This window comes from Eumetopias jubatus, unplaced genomic scaffold, assembly GCF_037043125.1.
Source record: "Eumetopias jubatus isolate StellerSeaLion01/CBP00866 unplaced genomic scaffold, mEumJub1_p1.0 scaffold_13, whole genome shotgun sequence".
NCBI lineage: Eukaryota > Metazoa > Chordata > Mammalia > Carnivora > Otariidae > Eumetopias > Eumetopias jubatus.
In genome coordinates this window covers 71,372,313-71,385,286 of record NW_028274819.1, presented here as the reverse complement: position 1 = coordinate 71,385,286, position 12,974 = coordinate 71,372,313, and the positions used below count along the sequence as shown (strand labels likewise).

General features: G+C 39.1%; 1 protein-coding gene across 3 annotated transcripts in view; it reads right to left on the bottom strand.

The window, feature by feature from the left end:
- FOLH1 (folate hydrolase 1) overlaps positions 1-5,839 on the bottom strand; it is a 74,119-nt gene extending 68,280 nt beyond the window's left edge. For all 3 annotated transcript variants that reach the window (XM_088017407.1, XM_028091710.2, XM_028091711.2), the window contains exons 1-2: positions 5,722-5,839; positions 3,647-3,755 (exon numbers count right to left, since the gene is read on the bottom strand). In XM_088017407.1, coding sequence (XP_087873533.1) covers positions 3,647-3,755; positions 5,722-5,839 — 227 coding nt within the window. The remainder of the gene's footprint in view (positions 1-3,646; positions 3,756-5,721) is intronic.
- Between the last annotated feature and the right edge of the window lie 7,135 nt (positions 5,840-12,974).

Sequence of the window (12,974 nt, the reverse complement as noted above, 5' to 3'; positions counted from 1 at the left end):
CTTATCACCTTGTGAAGTGTGTTCCTTTCATATACCTCATTTTGCCTATCTTTGGAATTTCTATGTCTATATGGATTCCCCACACATACACTATTAAGTTTGATTTTCTCTTATGAATCTGTCTTGTGTCAGGGTGCTAGAAGTACCTTGAAGGGGATAGGACATTCTTGCTCCCTTACAACAACTTACACAAAATTTCCAATGTGTATTTGCAAAACATAGTAACAAAATAACACAATTTTAAGAAGCAGCTGAGGTGTCTATATTACCTGCAGAGATAACAGAAAAAGAGCCAACATGGTGCTATTTTTTTTCTATATTACACAGATCACAAACTGTAACATAACTAAAGTGGATGCAGATTATACATATTTCCTTAAGTCACAGTGATAACTCTGTCCCTACATGTAAGAAATAGGGCACCTGGCTGGCTCAGTTGGTAGAGCATGTACTTCTTGATCTTGGGGTCATGAGTTGGAGCCCCATGTTATGGGGTAGAGTATCTTAAAGAAAAAAAAAATTAAAGATTTAAAATTAAAAAGTTTAAAAATTTTTGAAAAATTAAAGAAAAAAATTAAAAAGAGAAAGAACAGTTGCCAACAGGGAGTCCTGAACCTGCTCTCCCCACCACAAAAGGAAGGAAGGAAGGAAGGAAGGAAGGAAGGAAGGAAGGAAGGAAGGAAGGAAGGAAGGAAGGGAAGGAGGGAGGGAGGGAGGGAGGGAGGAAAGAAGGAAGGAAGGAAGGAAGGAAGGAAGGAAGGAAAGAAGGAAGGAAGGAGGGAATTGATTATTATCAGACCTGGCTATTATAAGTGAAATTCCTTGTAACAGTGTTGTCATTACCAATGAGGATATAACACTGTGCTACAATCAGGGCTGGAACCCACTCATTTGGAGCAAAGCTGATCCTAATGAAGAGTAGGAAAAAAACCCATTTCCAATGATAAATAAATTAACTGGATAAAATTCTATAAGTGATATAGTAGAAGTTTTGCCACTAACCTGTATAACCCTGGCTAAATCTTCAGTTTCTCATCTGTACCCACAGAGAATATTGCTACCTCACTACTTTCCAAAGATCTGTAGCTCAATTCGGTAACTCAAACTGCAGCTCTTAATTTTTCTTGTTTTAATCAATTACGAAGTGTGTTGCAAGTAATTTGTCAATCCTACTAAAATATCAAGTTTTCTTAAAAAAGTAATAATTTACATATCATCCCCAATAGCCAACAACTTGTATTTAAAAATGGGCTCACATATCTCTGTCTGGCTAGAAAAGTTCCACATATCATTACATCGTCTCAATTAATAAAGAGAGCTGTTAGTACTCCTGTTTTAATACATTGCATCTGATTTACAAATGATGGAACAGTTCTTCCAGGACCTAGATGCCTGGAAGGCAGCTAGTCAAAGCAGAAGTGGTACTCAAAGGCGTATCAGGGAAATTCTGAGCCCAGAGGTCCAAAAGAGTTTTCTAAAATAATCTTGTCTTTCCGAACCAGGAAGAGAAGGAAAGTTTCCCTAAAGAGATACAAAGTAGTGAACAGAGCTGAGAATTGAACCAGGTGTTGACAAAACAGAAGGGAAACAGGACAACCCTGTATCCCAAGGGAGGCAAAAAAAACAGACCCTATTTTGATCCTTCCAGCCAGCCACTACGGAGAGGCAGACAACTTGGAAGTAGAGAGGACTTTTCGTAGCAGATCGAAGGAGGGTAAAATGGAAGATCTGAGGCTTTACCGACACCTGGCCTATGGGTAGAATTAGATTGAAAGCTCTTTGATGACCGAATGGCAAATGGGAAATCTGGAGAGTCCAGGAGGTTTCTGGTGATTCTGTGGTCCTTAGAGGGATGAGTTGGGTTCTCACAATTTCTTTCTTTTGTGCTAATGGTGAAAATCCTTGAGTTCTAAACAGTTAGAGGAGCTTGGTCAGGGTCATGGAGAATAAGCAAGAAACTGCTTCCATTTTATTCAGGGTCTAGAAAGAGAAATGAAGGCATTCATTTTACTTCTTTGCCAGTCGGTCAGTCCATGTCACAGGTTAGGAAAGGAAGCAGGAACAGCAGCTCTGTCTAGGAATGAACATTATATTTGCCAGAACTCCACTATTATTTTATCTATTATACATAATTAAAGCGAAAGAAGTCCAAGAGGCAGAGGAGGGGTTTCCACAAAATTTAAGCTTCCGGGTCTCTCACTTGGGAAATGGCCCTTCCAAAGACCTGGAAGATGCCTAGCAAATTTTTATTCATAGTTTTAATTGTATTGTAATTTAAATAGGAAGCACCTGGGTGGCTCAGTCGGTTAAGTGTCTGCCTTTGGCTCAGGTCATGATCCTGGGATCGAGCCCCACATCGGGATCCCTGCTTACCGGGGAGCCTGCTTCTCCCTCTCCCTCTGCCTGCCGCTCCCCCTGCTTGTGCTCTCTCTCTCTCTGACAAATAAATAAATAAAATCTTTAAAATAAATAAATAAATAAGACATATGTGTTTGTATGATCGCGTGTGTGTACATCTATGCATATGTGTGCGTGTGTGTGTATATATATATAAAACTGTCTTTTATATGAAATTATAATTTGTATTCACAAAGAAATCCTTCAATTACTACCAGGAACTCCAAGTATTTTGCTTTGAAAAAGCTAGTATTCTAGGAGTGCCTGGGTGGCTTAATCATTAAGCGTCTGCCTTCGGCTCAGGTCATGATCCCAGGGTCCTGGGATTGAGCCCCGCATCGGGCTCCCTGCTTCTCCCTCTCCCACTCCCCCTGCTGGTGTTCCCTCTCTTGCTTGTCTCTCTCTGTCAAATAACTAAATAAAATCTTTAAAAAAAAATGAAAAAGCTAGTATTCTAATCAGTTACATACAATCATTCTACACAAGTGTTTTACTTTTAGCTGCTTTGCAAATACTCTTTAAATTTACTCATTTACATCTTTTGCTCTACACTACAGATAGCTATTTCAGGAAACAGGTAGCTAGTTTTCACACCATGTCACATATACACACTCTAATTCATCCTTGTCACAATGATACCATGGTCACCATTTTATAGATGTGGAAATGAGAGCTCAGGAAGATTAAGTATTCACTCCAAGTGATTTTACTGTCAATGGGCAAAGATGGAATTTAAATTCAAGTATATCTGAGTCCAAAGTCCAAGTTCATTCTTTTGGCTAAAATACAATGTCGTCTTCTAAAATAGGAGTCCAGCCCACTTCCTTGTTTTTGTATGGTCCACAAGCTGAAAATAGTTATTACATTTTAAATAGCTTAAAAAAAATAATATGACATTCAAATTTCAGTGCCCATAAATAAAATTTTACTGAAACTGCCACTCTCGTATGTTTATGTATTGTCTCTGGCCTCTTCTGTGCTACAATAGCAGAGCTGAGTAGTTGTGACAGAGATCAGCTGGCCCAAAGGGGGTTGGTCCTCTACAGACAGAGTTTGCTGACTCCTCCCCAAAATTGTCTCTAGTGATACAGTTTAGCTTAAAGTATAATACTGTCTAGATGAAATATGATACAAAGTTTTCAATAAATAAAACTTTTTTAAAAAGTCAGTTCCTGTATACAAAATATTGAATCAAAACTTTCTGAACAGAATAACAAATTACCCATATAAGCCATCAGTATATGCTTACTATAAGAACCTCTTGATGTTCTCAGCTTTCAATTCATCCAAAAATGCCTTCTTCACATTATGCTGTGGAACAATGTTAGTAGGTTCATTGGAGGATTTTATAAACCATCCTGTAAAATATATACAAAGATAAGAATGAGACATGAGCTTACAAACAGGACCTATTTTTCCTTATTGTATTTATTCATGCATGAAACACAAAGTATCAGTGACCTCCAGTATTAACTGAGATTCTCTTCCATTTAATTTCTCTTGCCCACTTCCACTGGAAAAAAAAAAATCATGGAACACTTTTCAAATACAGATCAGTCACAACATATTTTTTTAATTCAATTTCAATGACAGGTGTTGCTGTGATTCTAAAAAGCAAAATGTTTTATAAGAAAAGGACCACTAAAAATAAAAATGCTTCAACTAATAGGGATGAACAATATCTCTTAAAGGTTAAGCAAAAAGGAGATACACCTATTTTCTCCTGAAAGCTTCTATCCACAGCGACTTCTCCTCTGCTGACTCGGAATAAGCATTTAGTAAATGTTTATAATGAATTAATGATGAATCTACTTCAAGTACATAAATTATTTCAGAACTGAAGGAAACTCAGACTTATAATTTGTTCTGTTTCAGAAACTAAAACAAAATGTGCTGAGATTCTGTGTTTCCAGTTGAAGCAGGCTTGAGACTCTGAACTTTAGAAAGCTACAAGAAAAGTACAATCTACCCAGTGGTTCTGCAAGATGCCCAGTGCACACAGAGGCCAGAGGGAATGGGTAGCCAGATCATGTGGAGCAGTTAGCTCTTGTAACTGGCTTTTAGTCTGTGGGAAATGAGGCATCTTTACAGGCTTTATTTAGAGAAATGATACAATCTGGGCATAAAATAGTTACCAAAATTGCCCATCCAGCTTTCACGGAACTTTCCAGTTATTAATCATATACATGCATACACACACGCATATATACATGCATACTGAAATAAATGGGTGGCAGCAAATGGAAATATAATTCCATTGGTACATAAAACAAAAGGACTTGGATTCGACTGGGATCAGGGAAGGACACACTGAATTGAGAGCTAAAAAATTAACAAAATGAAGAGGTGGGAGGCCTGTGGGGGAGAGGAGAGCAGAGAATCCTAGGAAAAAATTAACAATTAATAAAGAACTTATTCTGTGTCATCCACTGGGCGGTGAATTCAGAGCAGGGGTGAACTACCTTAAACTAGTCCTGTGCACCAACATCCAATTAGAAGCATCTCCTCATCAAGAAGGAATAAAGAAAAGTGCCAACACCCCAACACTATGCTAGGAGCTTTAGGCGCTATTTCATTTACCATTCCGAATAAATTACAGAAATTCTCATCACAAAGATTGAAAAACGGAGGCCAGGAGAGTCTCAGTAAATTGTTCAAAGCCACAAAGAAGTAGCAGAGTCAAAATTAAAATTTAGTCTGAGCTTGTCTGTGTCCCTGGTTCTTTAAGAAGTTGGGTTAAGTGTGTGAATCAGTACACAGAGCAACGCAAAAGACCTACGGGTAAAGATCTGTTGAGAGCTGACAATAATAGCCAGTTTCCAAATGTTCCTCTAATTATTTAACTCCTAAGGACGAAAGAATGAGGAGAGAAAAGGGGCCCCGTGCAACAATGTCTTGACATCTACCTACTGCATACATGAAGCAGCCCAGGAGCAAGACGACTAAAGACACCGAACAGGTTAGAGTCCTTTTCTGCAAAGCTCCCTGGAAGACCTGGTTCAACTACCCCGCTCGTCCTAAAACGTACCAGTTTCTCAAAGGGCTCGAGCATGTGGCACCTGCTGAAGTCCAGTTTCAGGGTCTCTGCGTTCCACTCCTTACCCTGGGTGACTGTCCTACCATAGTCTATCCAGAGCCCCACTGTGCCCCGTCCCCAGCGACCCGCAGCTAACCCTCGGGGGCCGTTCCCCACCTTCCCGCAACCCAAACCACGGTCCCCGGGGAAACACGCAACAGGACCGCACTCGGCAGCGACCCGCGAGTCCCCGGAACCGCAGGGCCGCGGGGTAGGCTCCGGGGTGCGCGAGTCCAGCGCGCCCCTACCGAAGAGGAAGCCGACGATCAAGAGGCCTGCCACCAGCACCAGCGCCCCAACGCACAGCCAGCGCGGGCGGCGCCAAGCGACAAAGGTCGAGTCGGCTTCGTGCAGGGGATTCCACATTTCGGCGCGGCCGGCGGGGCCTCCTGGGACCTGCGCCTCTGCTGTGGCCCCGCTGCAGCGTGGCAACAGGACCGACGCTTCCTCCCACCGGCGCTGAGCTTTTCAGCTACTGCGGGCTAGAAGGCGCTCCCTGCCCCGGACTCCAGGTTCTCCGCCCTAAAGTAGTTCTAGCTCACTCTGAACCAATCAGCTTCCGGAGTTCTTACAAAGTGCAAAGGCTCGTAATTCAGCATCCTGAATCTGTACGATTGTGACTTGTGTGCTTTTATGTATGTCAGTGTACAGCAATTAAAACGTGTCTTAAAAAATAAAGGCATAGCATGACCTCATTTTGTATTTCTTGAAAGTATTTTGTGTGTGTGCATATAAAAATGTCTGAGTAGCCGAAATGTTTACAGTATTTACCTCTGGAGGGTGGTATGGTGAGGGCAGGGAGAGAGGGGTGTAAAAGATTACTTGAGCTTCTTACTTCCTACACTTCTATATATATTTCTTAAAATAATAAGCAAGTTTTACTTAGTAATAAAAATTAACAGAAAATTACTGCATTTTACTTAAATATGACAAATGTGTTTTTTCTTCAAAAGTAAGAAGCTATTTTCTATTGAGTATTCTGCTTTTTCCTTTTTGTTTTGTAAGAACTTATATATATGCCTATAATTTTAAATTTATTTCTTTTACTCAATAATGAAGATTTTCATATCAATATATAAATTATCTCCTATATTGTTTTTAGTAACTTTATAATATTTTCAAGAATAGATGTGAATGCAATTTTTATTCTAAGCATAACAAAAATTTCTATGGGTAGCTGATTCATATAAGAATTTAATATTTTGAATTAAAGCTAAAAGCTGTTCTGAAAAATTACACCACAGATTTTGTCATGAATAAACATTTAAAAAGAAGGAGTGGCCCTTAAAGAACTTGAGATATGAGAAGGCATTCTCCAGACAGATGAAGTAGACATACTCCACACACAGCAGAATAATCAGAGAACGTTAGTGATTTCAGTGTGATAAGAAGCAAGGTGAGTGTGATTTGTACAGAGCAAAGTGAAAACTTATTGAGATTTGTTGGAATATAAAAGTAAGAATGCAGCCAGAAGCTGATTGGGAATAAATATTGGCAAAGGTCACAGTTGTTTTTGTTTTTGTTTTAAGATTTATTTACTTATTCTAGAGAGAAAGTATGTGTGAGCAGGGCTGCAGGGGTGGGGAGTTGGGGGCGGGAGACAGAGGGAGAGGAGAGAGAGAATCCTCAAGCTTACTCCAGTTGAGGGCAGAGCCTGACGAGGGGCTAGATCTCATGACCCAGAAGATCATGATCTGAGCCAAAATCAAGAGTCAGACAAAACCAACTGAGCCACCCAGGCACCCCTAAAGGTCACAGTTTTGAAGGTCTATAATGGAAATTCTGAGAAAAATATATTAAGACCAAAACCGAAGGGAATTGAGTTAGCATGTGGCTGAAGAAAGATCTCCTTCAAAGCTCTTGACAGAATACGGGGGGAAAGATGGGGTGCCTGGGTGGCTCAGTCCGTTAAGCATCTGCCTTCGGTTCAGGTCCTGATGTCGGGGTCCTGGGATCCAAGCCGGCATCCGGCTCCCTGCTCAGCGGAGAGTCTGCTTCTCCCTCTCCCTCTACCCCTCCCTCCCACTCGTTCTCTCTCTCTCCCTCAAATAGATAAATAAAATCTGAAAAAAAAAGAATATGGGTGAGAGGAAACTGAAATTCAATTAAAATGCAATTTTATTGGGAAATGGGAGGAACACTGAATGAAGGGATACTACATTGTTTATATCAAACTAGAAACTAAAAGCTAGAATCTCTGTTTTTGTTTTATTTTGTTTTGTTTTAAATAATTGGAACTCTTGAACATTGTTGGTGGGAATGCAGAATGGTGCAGCCACTATGAAAAACAGTATGGAGATACCTCAAAAATTTTAAAAAGAGCTACCAGCAATCCCAGTTCTGGGTATTCATCCAGAAGAATTGAAAGCAGGATCATGAAGAGATATTAGCACTGCCCTGTTTATCGCAGCCCTATTCACAATAGCCAGGATGTGGAAACAACCTAAATGTCCACCAATCAAAGAATGGGTTTAAAAAAATGTGGTATATACATAGAGTGGGATATTATTCAGCCTTGAAAAAGAAGGAAATCCTGCAATGTGCAACAACATCAATGAACCTTGAGGCCATTCTGCTAAGTGAAATAGCCAGTCACAAAAGGGAAAATATTGCATGCTTCCACTTATATATCTAAAATAATCAAACTCAAAGAAGCAAAGAACAGAATAGCGGTTGCCAGGGAGTTGCTAATCAAGGGCTATAAAATTTCAATTGTGCAAGATGAAAAAGATATACATACATGGTGCACAACATTGTACCTATAGATAACGTTGGGCAGTATAGATACCAATACTGTTTCACACACTTAGAAATCTGTTTAAAGAGGGCCAAGATATGGAAACAATATAAGTGTCCATCGAGAGATGACTGGATAAAGAAGTAGTGGTATAGATATACAATGAATACTACTCAACCATAAAAAGAATGAAATCTGCCATTTGCAACAACATGGATGGATCTACAGGGTATAATGCTAAGTGAAATAAGTCCAAGAATGCTCACACTCACATGGGGAATTCAAGAAAAAAAAAAACAAAAGAACAAAGAAAAAAAGAAACAAACAGAAAAAAAAAACAGACTCTTAACTGTAGAGAACAAACTGGTGGTTACCAGAGGGGAGAGGGGTAGGGAGCATGGGTGAAGTAGGTGAAGGAGATTAAGAGTATTGGGTGATGTATGGAGTTGTTGCATCAGATATTGTAGACTAGAAGTTAATGTAACACTGTATGTTAATTATACTGGAATTAAAAATAAAATGAAAACAAAAACAAAAAGCAAAATAAATAAATAAGTAATCTGTCAAAGGGGTAGGTCTCATATTAAATGTTCTCACCTCAATTTAAGAAACAAACTAGATGACAATGCTAAAAACTAAAGGATACTAAAAGGCCCAAATTATAACCCAAACAACAAATTAATAAAGATTTGGCTTCCAAGATGCTGAATCTTAGATTTATTTAGGGTATTCACCTAATAAAAAAAATAAACAATAATAAATATTATTGAAAAGACACAAACATTCCCACATACAAATATGCCAGGTACATCTCCTCAAAGTCACAGCTTTAAAATCATACATACTAGGGCCGCCTGGGTGGCTCAGTCGTTAAGTGTCTGCCTTCGGCTCAGGTCATGATCTCAGGGTCCTAGGATCGAGCCCCACATTGGGCTCCCTGCTCAGCAGGAAGCCTGCTTCTCCCTCTTCTACTCCTCCTGCTTCTGTTCCCTCTCTCACTGTCTCTCTGTCAAATAAATAAAATTTAAAAAAATAAATAAAATCATACATACTTGATTTTAAATCTATCTCCATTACTCACATACACAATTATAGGTAAATTATTCAGTCTTCTCAGAATTACCAAGGCAGTAGTCAATTCTCTTTCTCTGTCTACCCCAATCCCAGCCTATCTCATCTTTTGTCTCTCCCTCCTCCCACTCTGCCCTCTCTCTGGCAGTGGAATGACTGAATCTTGGGTCACTGTAGAGCTATGAGAGTTATCTAGACCCATACAGGCATCTGTTCCAACCAAATAGGAAAAACATGATGAAAGTGTAGGTTTCCATCAAGATCACAGATATCTAGACTTACATAAGAGGACATTTTAAATAACATAAGAACAAAGAAAATTAGTTCTAATGATATAACCACCTGAAAGGGGTTGCAGAGTCTTACCAGAAGAAGAATTAGGTTAAATCCAGATCCAAGCATGTAATCTACATGGATTTTGAAATCTACATGACCATTTAGTAGGCTGATGTAGGGACTACAATAGGGCATCACAGGCACAGATGTGAGTTTCTCTGTTCAGTATCTCAGATAACTATGCAAATCCCAAATATCTAAGGGAGTATCCTTGAAGACTGTGATGACACCAATGTTTCCTTGGTGAAAAAGCTTATTTTTACCTCCAAAATATTTATATTTAAACACAGAAATGTATGGGTAATTATAAAAAATTTAGGCATATTTACTATTTCAAAAATGTAATATGTGATATTTGAGAGAATTTGGACTATTCAATTAGAATTAATTCTAAATTTAAGCTGTATAATCAAGTAATTGAGTTAATCTTTTGGGTTTTAAGTTGAAATTAGTATATTTATATGCAGTTTTACTGGAATATATAAAAGAAATTAAGATTCCCCATAATTATAAATTAAATTTTTTAAACTTATAAGAATTATTTTTAAGAACTTGAAAAGTTTTGTTAAATGATTGAAGTACCTAAAAATTAATAGAATCCATTAAATGACTAAATGCTATTTAAAATCTTTAACAGTATTTAATCAAGTGTGTAAAATAAGACTAAAATGAAAAAATAGTTATTGTTAAAATTTATTAGATTTATAAATAGAATGAGATACACTGAAATTAAAGTTGGTAAGGAAGAACAATGTTTTTAAAAATTTCTAACTTCAATCAACCAAATACTGGTTATAAAAATCAAAGGGAAACTCTGAATATTTTTTTCCATATAAAACCTGCCCTCAAGAACATTAAAAAAAAAAGTGTCACAGTGTCTAGCAAAATTAATTACTAGTTCCCCAATTAATATTTTCTCTTCTAGACTAGATGACACTCTCAAACACACTGGCAATCCTTAGTTTCCTTTGCCAGGTCCTCCTTTGCTAATCCTTTAAATGTGGGAGTGTCTCAAAGGTCTGCCTTTGGCCCTGTGTTCTCTTCTTTCTATAGTATCCCTTGAGGTGATTCCAAATACCATCTATACTCTGGGAGAAACTGGCTAGAGGTTCACCAAACAGTGTCCTGTTTCCTAGGCACACAGCTAGACTACCAGTCTCCATATTCTTTAAAACTGGATAGGCCACTTTCCTGTGTAAGGGCTACTAAAATACAGGAGAAAGTATTGTCTGGCACTGCCAAGCCTGGCCCTTAAAAACCTCCTATACAATCTTCCACATCAACCATTTGGCTGAATGCACACAATCTTAAGAGAGGAATCAAGACCCTAGGGGATGGTATAGCCTCAACATGGAAAGAACATCCATTCCTAAATCATTTCTTGGAGGAGTGACCAGTAATCAAGAATGTCTAATTGGACTTCAAAGAAGTGAAAAATAAACTTCTATTTTTTAACCCAATGGATTTCATTGTTACAATAGCTAGTATCACTAAATATTACTGATCTTGATGGAATCCTCCATTTTTTTCATGTTTATTGCCAGCCTAGGTTTCACATCCCTGAGATCCAGAATTAAATATCTAATTGCTGAATTGAGATCTCTACCTAGAAGTCTATTAGGCCACTCAAAGTTCACATGATCAAAGAGAAGTTGGTCTACTACCCAGCTGTATTAGTCGAGGTTCAACAGAGAAGCAGAACGAATAGGATACACATAACTATATATAAGAGAAGATTTATTATAGGAATTGGCTCAGAAACTTATGGAGGCTGAGAAAGTCCCTTAATCTGCTGTCTGCAAGCTAGAGACCCAGGAAAGCCAGTGGTATGATTCAGTCCAAGTCCAAAGTCCTGAGAAGGGGTGTTGAGTGGGGAGGGATAGCTCTGGGTTAAGTCCCTAAGCCTGAAGGCCCAAGAATCAGTTGCCCTGAAGTCAGAGGGCAGGAAAAGGTGTACTCCCTGTTCAAGAAGAAAGAAAAAGAATTTACCTTTTTCAGATCTTTTTGTTCTCTTAGGGCCCCAATCACATTGGTGAGGGAAGATCGTTTTTACTCAGCCTACTGAATGAAACGCTAATCTCTTCCAGAGACACCCTCACAGACACACTCAGAAATAATATTTACTGGGCGCCTGGGTGGCTCAGTTGGTTAAGTAACTGCCTTCGGCTCACATCATGATCCTGGAGTCCCAGGATCGAGTCCTGCATTGGGCTCCCTGCTCAGCAGGGAGTCTGCTTCTCCCTCTGACCCTCTTCCCTCTTGTGCTATCTTTCATTCTCTCTCTCCCAAATAAATAAATAAAATCTTTTTAAAAAAAGAAGAAATAATGTTTACCGGCTATCTGGGTGTCCATTAGCACAGTCATGTTGACATAAATTTAACGATAATACCACGTCCTAACACCACTCCCAACTCCTGCTAGACTTCCACGTCTGCCCTGAGTAAATGACGTCATTCTCCATTGCTGTTCAAGATGAAATCTTAAATCATTCTTTATCTATTCATTTATGAAATATTTATTTAGTGTCTCCTATGTGCTAGGAACTCTGCCAGGTGGAGCAGACACAGTCATAAAATAAGTAGACCTGGTTCCTGTTATCTCTTCTACTCCTACCCAACTACCAACCACCAGTGTCTCCTAAAAAATAAATACCATCATCTCAATCTTCTGTTTGAAAATCTTCGCCTTTATTTTTCCCCTTACAAAATAAAGTTTAAATTCTTCATCGAGATCTGAACATTTTTCCAAATCCTTACACAAATCCATTCTTGTAGTGGACATCGACTTTGAAAACCTCGTGCCCCTGGGCACATTTAATTAAATGAAGAATAGACACTTGATTCAGCTTTGAAGAAAGTCTTTTTTTTGCTGAGGTGTTGAATTGCAGTTTGAAGTGGCTGGAAGTGTTACCTAGGTGGCAAATAAGCTTCTGCCTACCACACAGATACAATACAGAGAAGGTGGGATTAACTAGAAAGTAGAAGGAAGCAAGTGTACAGAGAGGAGCAGAGATAGTAACAGAAATGGAGTTGGGGGCGGAGCAAGATGGTGGAGGTATAGGACACCTGGATTTTGTCTGGTCCCAGGAATTCAGCTGGATAGGGATCAAACCATTCTGAATACCTACAAACTCAACAGGAGATAGAAGAAAAGAATAGCAACAACTCTCTGAACAGAAAAGCGACCACTTTCTGGAAGGTAGGACGTGCAGAGAAGTGAATCGGAGGCGATATTTGGGAGGAGAGATGGCGGGGGAGGGGGGCTCCATCAGCCCCCACTGGCAAGTGATAGAGCAGCAGAGCACAAAATCGGAACTTTTAGAAGTCTGCTCCGCTGAGGGAGTTGCTCCAGTGGCT